The 13710-nt window shown below is 41.5% G+C and overlaps 1 protein-coding gene across 4 annotated transcripts in view; it reads left to right on the top strand.

The window, feature by feature from the left end:
- The first annotated feature begins 8411 nt into the window (after positions 1-8411).
- The window catches only part of IRAK3 (interleukin 1 receptor associated kinase 3), a 47426-nt gene continuing 42127 nt past the window's right edge, over positions 8412-13710 (top strand). For 3 of the 4 annotated variants that reach the window (XR_010383206.1, XR_010383205.1, XM_064491730.1), the window contains exon 1: positions 8412-8851. Coding sequence is in view for 2 of the 4 variants with exons in the window: in XM_064491730.1 (XP_064347800.1) it covers positions 8707-8851 (145 nt within the window). In the remaining 2 variants the exon portion in view is untranslated. The remainder of the gene's footprint in view (positions 8852-13710) is intronic. The other variant, XM_064491731.1, reaches the window with a different exon arrangement.

Raw genomic sequence — 13710 nt, 5'->3', positions numbered from 1 at the left:
TACCAAGAGTTAAAAAGCTTGTGGATTAACTGGAACTCTTAAACCAGAACTGGCTTCATACTGTAACCTGTGCAATTGCACAAGGCCCTGCTTTCAGAAGGACATTGCACTTGATTAAATGCTCAGTTGTCACTATTTTGAAATTCTTAATAATTTTGCCTTTGAAATTGTGTTTTATAGGTGAAAGCACAGCGAAGCATAAGCAGAAGAGGTACACACAATATATGAGTGTGCACACCCTTCCTTGCCAACCATTTGCATTTAGCATTCAGGATGCCCCAGAAACACAGAATTCTATTGGACCTGCAATGCATGGAAGTTAGCTAGATTCAAAACCAGTACAAGATAAATGTGTTACATCTACAACTTAGTAAAGGGAAGGAGGAGAAAGGGTGCAGACAGCCTCAAGAGGCCAAGCTTTCCTTACTAATCAGAACACTTTGAATGCAGAAAGAAGACAATGCTGTTCTAAGAAACATGAATAACGAGAGAATCCCATCATAACTTCTTATATTTTGTGTTACTTCCCAGCATTAGCCAACCACTTACACAAAAAATGAAGGTTATAGAAGGAAAGGGAGAGCTAACACAACCATAGTTTCTTTTTTTTTCAGTCCATCCTTATCAGAAAGCTCAAGGTAGAGAGTGTCGGTAGATTGTGCACATACCAGGAAATGAAATAAAAATATCTGAGTTAGTTTCCTGTAACTTTTCCACAGTTGTAGTAAGAATAAAATACATATGTATGTATGAGTTATGGAATACAAATTGTGTAATTTTGGTGATTTCACACATGAGATTGCCTTTAGCTTTTTTTTTCTTTTGTTAATGGAGGTACTGGGGATTGAACCCAGAACCTTGTGCATGCTAAATATGAACTCGACCACTGAGCTATACCCCTCACCTGAGCTTGCACATAAACTGTCATTGCACAATGGAAAGATCAATGGTGAAATGTGTGCTAACACCTTTAAATAGTATATGTATTTTTTTTACTTAAAATTATATTAAATAGCAAGTTAAAAAATCACAGCAAGCCAACATACTGCAAAAGAAATGAAAAAGCTTTATGTTTTAGTACTTGTAGTATTTAGACTTTTCCCTGCTTTTTAAATGAGACCCCACATTTTTATTTTGCACTGGGCCCCACAAATTATGTAGCCAGCTCTGCTAGTGGGAATGTAAATGGAGTAACCCCTTTGGAAAATTGTTTGCCAGTATCTACCAAAGCGGAACATACACAACAAGGTCTACAACTCAGTCATTCCACTCCTACATAGGGTATACACCCAACAGAAATTCTTGCATATGTTTATAAAAGATACACACATAGCAGCAGTATTCATAATAGCCAAAAAAATAGAAACAACTCAACTGTCCACTATTGGCAAAATAGATAAGTACACTGTGGTATATTCATATAACTGCTTGCTTCCTACAATGAAAATGAACAAATTACCACAACACACGACTTGGATGAACCTCACAAACTTAATGCTAAGCAAAAGAAATCCAGACACAAAGAACATATACTATAAGATTCCATGTAAAGTTGAAAAGCAAGCAAAATAAATCTATGGTCTTAGATACCAGGAAATTATCTTTGGAGGGAAGAAGGGATAATAATTGGGAGGAGGCACCTAGAAGGACTTCTGGGATTCTGATAATGTTTTAGTTCCTGGCTGATTACATATGTTTATTTGTGATAATGTAGCAAGCTGTTTGTGCTGAGGGTTTGTGTACTGTTCTGTCTATTGTACAAAAATTTTAAATTGTGTTTTAAAAAGTGAAAAAAAAGTTATTTTTTGTTTCCTTTCAGTTTAGATAAGAAAGTTATGACAATAAAGCATTTACTTACACATATGGAATCCAGTAACTCAGTATCCTCTATTTATTTAAAGTTGCAGTTTCAAGGACATTGTTTTGTAAATAAACTCATTAATCTGAAGAAATTTTAGTGGTTTTAAAGACCTGTCTGCATCTTTCCTCTTCCTGCTTCTTTCCTCTTCCTTCTCACTGTCTCTTCATCATTCTCCCTCCTTTTCATCTAAAACATTTGTTCTACCCAGACTCATAGACATAGAATACAAAATTGTGGTTGCCAAGGGAGATGGGGGTGGGAAGGGACAGACTGGGATTTCAAAATGTAGAATAGATAAACAAGATTATACTGTATAGCACAGGGAAATATATACAAGATCTTGTGGTAGCCCACAGTGAAAAAAAAATGTGACAATGAATATATGTATGTTCATGTATAACTGAAAAATTGTGCTCTACACTGGAATTTGACACAACATTGTAAAATGACTATAACTCAATAAAAAATGTTTTAAAAATAAAAATAAAATGCTTTGGAAAAGAAAAATAAATAAACAAACAAATAAATAAATAAAACAATAAAACATTTGTTCTACCAACTCCAGACCAAAATCTCCCCTAGACTATTCTCAGACTATAATAATTCTATCCTTATTCCTGGATTAACTAGAAAAACTTTTTTTTTGCTTGTAGATAATCATCTGCATTCAATGTTGAAGGAAATGGAGACTTACGCTACTACTATCTTTAATCTATTTTTCATCTATAGAGCTTTATCTACAACTTATCTTTAGGTACCAGAACAGTAGTGGTTTACAAATCTCATGGATTACTTAAAAAGAGCATGTGCTTTTTAGAGCTAAATAAATGAGTCTGAATTCTAGTTCACTCATTCACTAATTTTCTTTTTTTTTTAATTCTCATTTTTTATTGAAGTGTAGTTGATTTACAATGTTAGTTTCAGGTGTACAGCAAAGTGATTCAGTTATATATATACATACATATATATTTTCTTTCAGATTCTTTTCCATTACAGCTCATTACAAGGAATTGAATATAGTTCCCTGTGCTATACAGTGGGTCCTTGTTTATCTATTTTATATATAGTAATGTGTATCTATTAATCCCAAACTCCTAATCTATCCCTTCCCCTCCCTTTCCCCCAGTAACCACAGTTTGTTTTCTATGTCCAACTTGCTAACTTTTAAGCACCCAAATTTGTACCTCCAGGCCTAGGTTTTTTTCTACTATAAACTAAGAATAAGAATACCTAAACAGTGGGGTTGTTGGAGTATGAACATACGCAAAGTTGGAGGCAACATCTGGAAAGCACTTAGATCTGTGATAGCAGGTGCTCTACTATCTCTCCCTTTAGTAAACATGCAAGGATAGGTGGGATTTGACAGCTATTGAGGAACTGGGAAAATACTAGAAGGAGGAAGGAAAAGTAGGCGACAAGAATGGCCAGAGGTAGGAATGAATGCAACCACCATGGAATGCACTTTAGAGAACCCTGAAGAGCAGAATTTTATTATGTGATAGACAGCAATAAAGATTTTGTTTGTGGATAAAGTAATGCGATGAAAACTCTATTTAATGTAGATTAATTTGGAAATAAAATGGACTGGGAGAAGGTTGGGCTAGAGAGGCAGCATAGTTCTGAGCGTAAGCCTCGGTTTCCTTATCTGTAAAATGCAGATGACACTGATACCTACTTCAAAGAGTCCTCATATGATAAAATGTGTGGTATAATACAAAATGTTGTGTCTTTGTGCCCAGTTCCAGGCACAGAGTTTCAAAAACTCTGGTAATTCCTGGAGAGATCAAAGCGTCTTTTATTATTCACAATGAGCCCCTTTCCTCTTTATTTCAATTTATTTTAATTCATGAGGTAACTTAAGGTGAGCTTTGAGATTGTTATAAGGAAGGGGCTGGCCTGCCAGAAAGACCAAGCATGTGATTGAAGGGTTGGAACTTTTCAGCCACACCCTCCTAGTGACTGAGTTCAATCAAGTGGTCAATGATTTACTCAATTATGCTTATGTAACAAAGCCCTAGATAAAAAGTCCGAAACAGTGAGGCTCTGGGAGCTTCCTGGTTGATGAAAGAATCAACTAGCTGGGAGGATGGCACCCCTGGAGGGACTAGGGAAGGTAGTCATAAGTAAAGAGCTTTCCTGAGTTCTGTAAGTCATTCGAGGGAATCATTGAATATGGGAGACCAGATCGTGGGAAGCCCTAAAGGTGTAGTCCGACAAGCATAAGTACAGGTAGCCTGGGGATACCTGAGACTTGCAGCTGTCATCTGAAGTGGGGACAGTCGTGAGGGACTGAGTCCTTACTTTAGAGGATCTGTATTAATTCTAGGTAGTTAGTGTCAGAAATGAAAGCCTTTGACCTTATTTGGCAGTGTCTATGCTAACTCCAGTAGTGAGTGTTAGAATCAGACTGAATTATAGGTCACCCAGTTGGTGTTGGCAAATTATAGTTGAAACATAGTACGTACAGTGCCCAGTACAGAGTAAGTCCTCAATAAATGGCAGCCGTAATTATTATTGGCTAGAGGCAAAGTCACTACTTTTTTTATTCACTAGACATTTGTAGAGTACTTACCTGTGCCAAGCAGTATGCTAAGTACTCAGAAATGGCTAGGACTCCCCCACACTTCAACCGTCAACACGCCTGTGGGGAACTAACAACAAGAAGATATGACAGAAATAAGTACTGAGTGCTATGGAACCAAGAAAGAATGGGTAACTTTGGGGAGATTTTAAATGGCTTCACGGCGTGTTTTAGCTTCCTAGAGCTTCTGTAACAAATTACCACACACTGGGTGGCTTAAAACAAAAGAAATTTCTTCTCTCACAGTGCTGGAGGCCACAAATCTGAAATCAAGTTGTCAGCTGGGTTGGTTCCTTCTCGAGGTTCTAAGAGAGCATCTGTTTTTTGCCTCTCTGGTGCCTTCTGGTGTCTACCAGCATCCTTGGATTTCCTTGGCCGTGGCTGCATCACTTCAGTCTCTGCCTTCATTGTTGCTAGGCCTTCTACCCTCTGTGTCTCTATGTCCAAACCTCCTTTTTCTTATAAGGACACCAGTCATTGGATAAAAAGGCCCACCCTCATACAACATGACCTCACCTTTCAAAAGTTCAGAACAATGAAAGGATAAGTCTGGCTGCAGTGTTGAGGGAAACCTGTAGGAAGCGACAGTGGAAGCCACTTTCAGTTAGGAGACAACTAGAATGACCCCGACGAGACGGGGTGATGGCTCAAACCAGGGTGACAGCAGCGGAGGTGGAGAAAAGTGTCAGATTCTAAATACGTCTGAAATAGAGTTAGCAGGATTTGCTGGTGTGTTGAGCATGGGCTGTGAAGAAACAGAAGAGCCAAGGATGACCCTCTAGTTTTTGGTTCAAGCAACTGGAAGGACGGTGTAAACTAGATGAGGAAGAATGCCAAAGAGCAAGTTCAATGGGGGCGGGTATGGTTCAGTGGCAGAGCACATGCTTAGCATGCACAAGGTCCTGAGTTCAATCCCCAGCACCTCCATTAAAATAAATAAATAAACCTAATTACCTCCCCTGCCAAAAATAATCATGATAAAAATTAAAAAAAAAAACAAACCAGAGCAGGTTCAGGAAGCACAATTAAGGGTTTGATTCTGGACATGAGTCTGAAGTTTAAGAGAGAGGTCTGGGCTAAATGTGTATATTTGGCAGTTCTGGGTAGATAGTTGGTCTTTAAAGCCTTGAGACTAGCTGAGATCACGAAGGGAGTAGGTGTGGATCGAGAGAACTGTGGACTGAGCCCCAGGGCACTCCAATAGTAAGAGATGAGAGATAAGTAGAAGGACAGCAAGGGAAGCCGAGGAGTGACCAAAGAAGCAGGTGAAAATGTAAGAGAAAGTGGGAGACAATTGAAGAAAGTATCCAAGAAGGAGGGGGTGATCAGCTGTGTCAAAAATTCATAGGCCAAGTAAGACGGGGACTGAAATTTAACTATTGTATTTGGCAATAACGTGGACATAGGTGACCCTGAAGAGAGCAGTTTCCATGGAGTAAAGTGGGACAGATGGCTCCAGTTACAGTCACTTTGAGAAAATAAAAGGAGAAAAAATAGTCAACTCTTTACTACAAAAAAAAGCAAAGAAATGGGATGACTGTGGCATAAAAGGGGAAAACGTCATCAAACAAGTTTTTGGGTTTGTTTTAGGATGGAATAAATAACAGCGTATTTGTATGCTAATAGAATTGATTCAGTGAACAGTGAGAAACTGATGATGTAACAGACCATGAGAAGAGCTACCCTTAAGGTCTCTGAGTAGGGGACAGGAAATGGGGTCTAGCGCCCAAGTGAAGGGATTAGATATAGGTGCCTAGACAACTGAGCCCTGGAAAAGTCGGGGGTTGGGCGGGGTGTGAGTGTTGGTACAGATGCTAGTAGGTAGGCTGATGTGGTAATGAGACTCTGTGGAAGATTTTCCCTGGTGCATCAGTATTCTTAAGATCATCAACTGAGCATGAAGATGGAGGGGAGAAGGTGAAGGGATTCAGGAGAAAAGAAAAGGCATAAAACGGTTGTCAAGGAGATCAGAAGAGTAAATGGACTAAAGGTCCATGGCGTGACTGCCGGCAGTGTAAAGAATCCACTTGAGAGCCAGGGCTTTGATTTTAAGTTGAGTCCAATTAACAGGGTTTTTTCCCCCACCCTGTCCAGCTACACACAGGTGCGTGGGTACAGAGTCAAAAATCGGAAAATTAGATTTCATCAAGATGATAGATTTGCTAAGAGAGTTCAACAAAGTGAGAGGGGAGCAGGGAATGGAGAGCATATGCAAGGGAGGGACTACAATAACTGAGCGTGGACTTTATGGAGAAGGAGAAAAGTGAGAATGTCAAGAGGGTGGGGCCAGAGAGTAGGTGGCAAGATTCTGGATTTGGTATCCCGGTGGGGGGTAGGGCTTGTTGGGGTCAGAGTACTAGAAGGAATGCACTAGAAGGGTATGAGATGAGGTCAGAGAGCAGATTCATGAAACAGAAATTACAGATGGGGTGCAGTTATCGATAATGACAAGTTCTACCGGACGAGTGAGCGTCTGAAATAGAGTGGGGCATAAACTCACTGGAGGGGAAGACAAGTCAAGGAACTGAGGGTCTAGGGAATTAGAAAGATCATCATCTATTCTACGTATATTTCCAATCACCAAGGATTAAGACAGAATTAGCATTGGAGAGAATTACAGTCAGCAGGAGCTATAGAATCTAAAAATGAGGAAGAGGAATTGAGGTGGGGGAGACCAGTGGATGATGATGGCAACAGTAAGGAGCAGTGACTGATACAACCTGATGACGTAAAAGTCAAAAGTCAAAGGCAGTTTAGGCAACAGGGAGGAAGCATGGTCTGACACAAGAAATTTCACATGATCTACATAGATTTCACATAATCTGGCTTTCACATAAAATTCTTGCTTCTCTGTAAATCAGAAGATCTGGCAAAGCAGGCCTTGCTGACTGCTTCACTCAGCCAACGATTTCCTGGCTCCTTTGCGTATATGAGTTTGGCTTCCCTGTTCCAGCAATTCAAGAGCTACCAAATAATTAGATTTTTGCCTCTATGCTAGGCTTATTCAGGTAGTCCCTTTGAGAAGTACAGAGCTTCTTAAACTTGTACAGATTGACAATAAAATTTAGCCATTTGAACAATATGAACACTGGAAAAATGGAACACAGAAACTCTGCCCAAATTATAACGGGCTTTATCAATTTTCAAATATATCCTGTGGACTACCTTAGTTGAAAAGGGCTTGGCAATTCAGGTAGGTACGAAACGACTGTGCATCATCACTGTTGATCCCCAGGGGGCGCCATTCCCAAAGAGTACAAATCTGAATGGTTTCAAGTAGGTGCTGATATTTTTCAGTTGATAGCCATTGGCCACTCTTCAGTCCTTAAGGTTGGGATTTGTCTCACCCCTTTCGAAGCATCTCCTCTTTTTTGTCAGTGTCATTTGTGTCATGCCTGCGGTGGGATATTACAGCATAAACAGTAGAAGATTTCAAAACAATAGTGCATTCTACTTAAACCTCTCCCGTTGACAGCAAGAGGAAGAGTCTGGAAGCACTCTGAGGAAGGAAAAAGTGGTCGAAGGATGTTTCGTCAGGGAAGCCCAGGGAGAAAAGAAGGCAGTAAAACCAAACAGCAGTATGGAGAAGGGACGGTCTCGTGAAGAAAACGACCAGTTTTATTCCACTTCATTCCTTCTTCTGTTTTTGGTATCTACGTTCGTCTTTTCGAATTATTTCAGACATGCACGTTTAACTTCAGTAAAAGTTGGGAGGAAAATGTGCCCAACGTTTAGAGCGGTTGTCCTCAGCTGAGTAGGGGCCATGAGTGATTCTTTTCTCCTTTCACCTTTTCTGGGTTTTCCAAGTGTTCCTCAAGGAACAGAATAAAATGGGGAAAAAATGTTTTTAAAGAAGTCGTAACGGAGCATCTCATATTCATCCAGGCAAGGCCGAGGGGGTGGTGGACTCTGCATCAGTTCTGCGCTTCTGGTCTTTCTCCAGCTCTCACTCTATGCTTTGCCTCTTCAGTCACGTCCCCAGACACAAAGGACTGTTGAATACTGAAAGCCAACGAGAAGGCAGAAGCCGCGGCCGGCGAGCCCGCGGCCAGGCCGGCGTCCGCGGGGCCATCTCCGGCGAGCGGCGCTGTGCGTCACGGGGGGGCCCGCCCCCTGCACGGCCCGGGCTCGGCGTGTGCGGCCGTCCTGGCCGCCGTCGTGGAAGCAGGATTTCCGCGGTTGTGTAACGGCACCGCGCGGGGGTGGAGAGGCCTGGGCGCCGCGTCCCTCCCCGGCCCGGCCCCCGGTCTCCGGCAGCCCGGCCATGGCCTGGACGGCGGCGGGGAGCGCCGAGGCCCGCGGCGCGCTCTCAGCGCACACGCTCCTGTTCGACCTGCCGCCCGTGCTGCTGGGCGAGTTCTGCGCGGTCCTGGACAGCTGCGACGGCGCGCTCGGCTGGCGCGGCCTCGGTGAGTGCGGCCCGGGCGCGGGGCGCGGGGCGCGGGGCGGCGGGCGGCGGGGCGGCGCGCACGCTCCGTCCGACGTCCTCCCCGCGCGGCCAGCGGGCTGGGCGCGGTCCAGGACGGCGCGGCCTCCGGGCTTCCGACCGCCAACCTGCCCTTTTCTCGCTCGCCCTGGGAAGGGGCGCGGATACTCCCCGAGACCCACCCGAGAGCTCCCCCTCTTTTGTCAAGGAAACTTAAGGAGTTGCTACAAGATTAAGTGAGCGGAGCCTTGGGAAAAACCAGCTACCGGCGTGAAACCGTCTAATGTTTCTCCACGATTCCTGTCTTGCTTGGTTCGAAATAATTTGAGTAAGAACGCCCATGGTGTCTTCTGGTCGTTGTAAAATGACCCCTTGAATATAAGTTTCATATGAAGACATTTTTATACCTTTAAAATGCTTATCCCGTAGTGTTTTCAATGCACTCACCTTAACTTCAGGTGAAATGCCCAAGTGCCCACATTAACTACATTTCATGTGAAATGCTAAAATAAAATATCATTTGTAGTTAACGTGGCTCCCAGTTTTCTTAGTGAAATATATCTTGATTATTTACCCAATCTAGTGGAATGAAGGTTTAGGCTAGAGTGGCTTTTTGATTTAATCTAGAAAGTTGGCTACAAAACTCCATTTTATGGAGACTTTGGAAAATTAAGCAGCTGCCTTTTGGAAGCTTTGAGTTTGATAATCAGAAATAATTCGGACAAAGTAGATAAACAACAGGGTCCTACAGTATAGCACAGGGAACTACATTGAATATCTTGTAATGGCCTATAATGAAAAAGAATATTAAAAAGAATATATATGTACAACTGAATCACTATGCTGTATACCAGAAAATTAACACATTGTAAACCGACTATATTTCAGAAGAAAAGAACTCAGACAAAAATCAATCTTAACTACACAGGTTTATGGTTAGATTTGATACTCCATGATGTCTGCTTAGTTGAAAATAAATACAAACATGTCCAAACAACTTTGCTTTAGTTCTCTGAAATAGCTATTATTCTTACCAAGAATAGCAGAAGATCAAGGAGGAAAAAAGTTTTGTTGCTGGTGAAGAATATGGCCACACTTTCTGGAATGTGGCATTGGGTTTCTAGTTACATAAAAATGGTTTATGTATTATAAGCTCTGTAATTTTAAATTATAGCCTTTAAGTAAAAATCAGAAAACTCTGATTTCTGGAAAGCATGGAGATTTCCAGTATGCATTTGACAGATAAGATCCCTCCCACACCATATCTGTTTGAAATAGATGATACATGGCAGTTTTTGCATCCATTGATTTCCTGGAATTTGTAACTCTTTCTCTCTCTCCCCTCTCTTTCCCTCCCTCCCTTCCCCACCCCTCTTACTTAGCACTGAAAATTGGATATTCGTGCTTTACATGGGTTGTCTTACAAACCTTTCCAACCCCCCTGTCAGGCAGGTGCTATTACCAGCATCAGTGTTTGGACAGGTGAAACTGTGCTGCAAGTTGGTTAGGTAAGGGGCCCAAGCTGACAAACGTGCATTGCATAGCGGTCTGGATCCAGGGCCTGTGCCCTTACCCACAGCCACTCTTCACTTCCCCCCGTGACTTCCTCAGGGTCACAAATACTATTGTGTCCTTTCAGCTACATCTCACAGCCTCCCTGAAGTACAGCCAGTTCTACCATGAAAGAACCATTCAGTGAGCCATTTCAAACATGCAGCCCTATTTTCCTAGTAGTGGAAATAAATGAGGGTCACCCAGATGAGAACAAGCAAAGGCTACTTATTCAAAGCAAGAGAGTGAGCCCCCATCACTTGCATTTGACAGAGATGCAAAGGCAAGCAGAGGATTGGAAAAGCTGTATAAAAGAAAAAGAGAAGGCTTGAAGGGGAATGCCCTGCTTGGAGGCTGTTGGCTTAGGGAAGCTGTACGCAGGCCAACTAGAAACGGGGTATTCTGTGTGATTGCTTAGGGTACATGTTTGGCTTTCTCTACTTGGCTCTAAGTTGGAATCAGGGGCAAAAATTAGGGAATCTGTTAGTTATTAATGAAGCCCTGGCCATTTTGGGTCTCAATTGCTGTAAGGGTTATTGTTTGGCTTCCTGGACTAGTTCCTACAGAGAGTAATTTGACTTTCTGGACTGGTTACTCCGCATAGTACATTGGCTTCCTGGGCTGGCTGATGCACATTGTGGGTCAGAGTTCTATTTTTATATGTAGTTTGGTCATTGTTCCTTTGTATATTTCTTCTCTCATAGGGGAGGAATCTAAACTGTTTACTCCTTCATACTCCACCTGTAATTCACCGTGCAGGGGGTTGTGTCTGCCCCTGACTCTGGACCACAGCTTTGAAAGGAGACCTGAAACGGACCAGCTGCTTCATGAATTGCTGGCCCAGCAGGAAGGAAAGGCTGGCTAGCTTCTGGGTGGCTGAGGGTGACTGCGTGTGCTACATAGGCCGAGTTCCCCTATTGGCACAGTGAAAGGAAAAAGGAGGGAAAGAGCTGCAGGGAGAGAAAACTTGACCTTAGGGGAGAGAGTGTGGAGGACTGAATCAAGGAGACAGTTTCTTTTATGCTCAGGACAGCCAAAAGCCTGAAAATACAGAGGGTATCAGAAGATATAGAAAGCAACTGTGATAGTAATAGGCAAGAGAAGAGAAAAGCAGTAGGAAAGATTAACCAAACTCAGCGTTGGTTCTCACTTGAGCTGATCATGATTCTTGATGGTGGTGAATATCAAGCTATGTTTGCAAAGGCAGCTCCGACAAAGGCATATCATATGGCAGCGAGTATGATATGATCAGTGTATACAGGATAAGGTAGACTGGTCATTAACAAATGGGAATCACCTGTGCAATCTTTTAAAGCTACAGATGCCCAGGCCCCACCCCTGGAGCTGTTGAATCAAGGGTCCAGCAGCTTTTGGTTTTTTCCCAAGCCCCGGGGGTGAATCGGATGCGCAGTCTGGTTTGGGAGCCATTTGTTTAGACCAAATTCTCTTCTTTAATAGCATGTTAATATAACAGTTACTTTAGTTTTTCACTACTCCATTTAATTCTTTTTATCTTTAAACACATTTTACATCTTTCTTTAAATCACTTTTATTGTTATTAAAAATAGAGTAATTACAAGATAATATATTCTCTGGTTGATATTGATAATTTTATGCCTTTAAAATGAAAGTTGGAACCCAAATTGGAGAATACTAATTATCTTATACTACTTTACAGACAAAATAACATATACACAAAGCCTCTGGTGACAATTCATTATGTTACCGTGAGCTAGTATTTAAATTGTTTGGAGCAGCTCGCCCTGCAAAACTTTTCAACACTTATAATGCAATGAGCAAGAAACCCTTCTGACAGATACTATGTGATAGATTGTATTCAGTTTTTTTCTCTCAAAAGAGGGAAAATTATCATAGAAATTATTATTAATCACTTTAAGACAAATTAAATGTAAAATCACATTAAATGTGTATTTGAGTATTTAATCAAGATTTAAAATAATAGTAATACTACTACTAATAATTGCCACGTCTGTTGAGTGCTGACTGTTTGCCAGAGACTCTGTGCTAAGTACTTTTCATGAATTATCTCATTATTTATCACAAAAATTCTGTAAGATAGGCACTCTTCTTATTTCCATTTTATAGATAGGAAAACTGATTCTCAGAGAATTTAAGTAACTTACTTTAAATCATAGTCTAGTAAGTCACAGACTAGGATTCTAACCAGATGATCAGACTTCAAAGTATATGTTGTTTTTTTTAAATTTTAAATAGACTTTATTGTTTAGAACAGTTTTAAATTTATAGAAAAATTTAGAAGATAGTGCAGAGAGTCCTCATATACGCTATCCTTCTTGTATACTCTGCACCCAGGTTCCCCTACTATTAACATCTTACGTTAGTGTGGTTCATTTGTTACAGTGTTGATATATTATTATTAAATACCATCATATGGTATTCAGAGGTCCTTCATTTTTACCCAATGTCCCTTCTGTTCTTCCAGGATCCCGTCCAGGGTATCACATTACATTTGGTCATCATGTAACCGTTGGCTCCTCTTGGCTATGATGGTTTCTCAGACTTTTCTAGTTTTTGATGACCTTGACAGTTTTGAGGAGTACTGGTTAGTACTGGCCTGCTGTTTTATAGAATGCCCCTCAACAGAGATCTGTCTGATGTTTTTCTCATGACTAGACTGAGAGTGTGGATTTTGGGGAATTAGCCCACAAGAAGTAGAGTACCATTTTCATTACATCATATCAGTGGTACACATTATTTACATGATTGGCACTGTTGAGGTTAGCCCTGGCTGGAGTAGTCCCTGTCAGGTTTCTACAGTTTTTTACCCCCTCTTTCCATATTGTGCTCTTTGGAAGGGAGTTGCTATGTATGGCCCATACTTAAAGAAGAGCTCCCCCTCCCTGAAGGTGGAGTAGAGCCCATGTTCCTTTGACCACCATGTTATTTCTCCCATCTTACAATGTTTTGTCTAGATCAAACTTTCACACTTAAGTTTACCACCCCTTTCTCTGTTCTACTTTTTGGTACAATTCCTCAAAAGGTCTGTTTATACTCCAGTTTCTCCATTCTCCCTTGAACCTACGCCAGACGGGCTTTCATTCTGGCTGCTCCTTTGAAATTCTTCTTGACCAAGGTCACCGTTAGCTGAATTCAGTGGTCAGTTCTCAGTCTTCATCTTATTTAACACAATTGATCACTCCTTTCTCCTGAAAGCTTTACTTCTAGAACAGTACACTCTATTTTTTGCTCTTCTTACGGGTTCCTCTTTCTCTGTTTGATCTCTTAGAGTGCCCCTCGGATTGGTCCATG

This window comes from Camelus dromedarius, chromosome 11, assembly GCF_036321535.1.
Source record: "Camelus dromedarius isolate mCamDro1 chromosome 11, mCamDro1.pat, whole genome shotgun sequence".
NCBI lineage: Eukaryota > Metazoa > Chordata > Mammalia > Artiodactyla > Camelidae > Camelus > Camelus dromedarius.
Note: the sequence above shows the minus strand (reverse complement) of the source record. Positions and strands in the feature narration are given on the sequence as shown.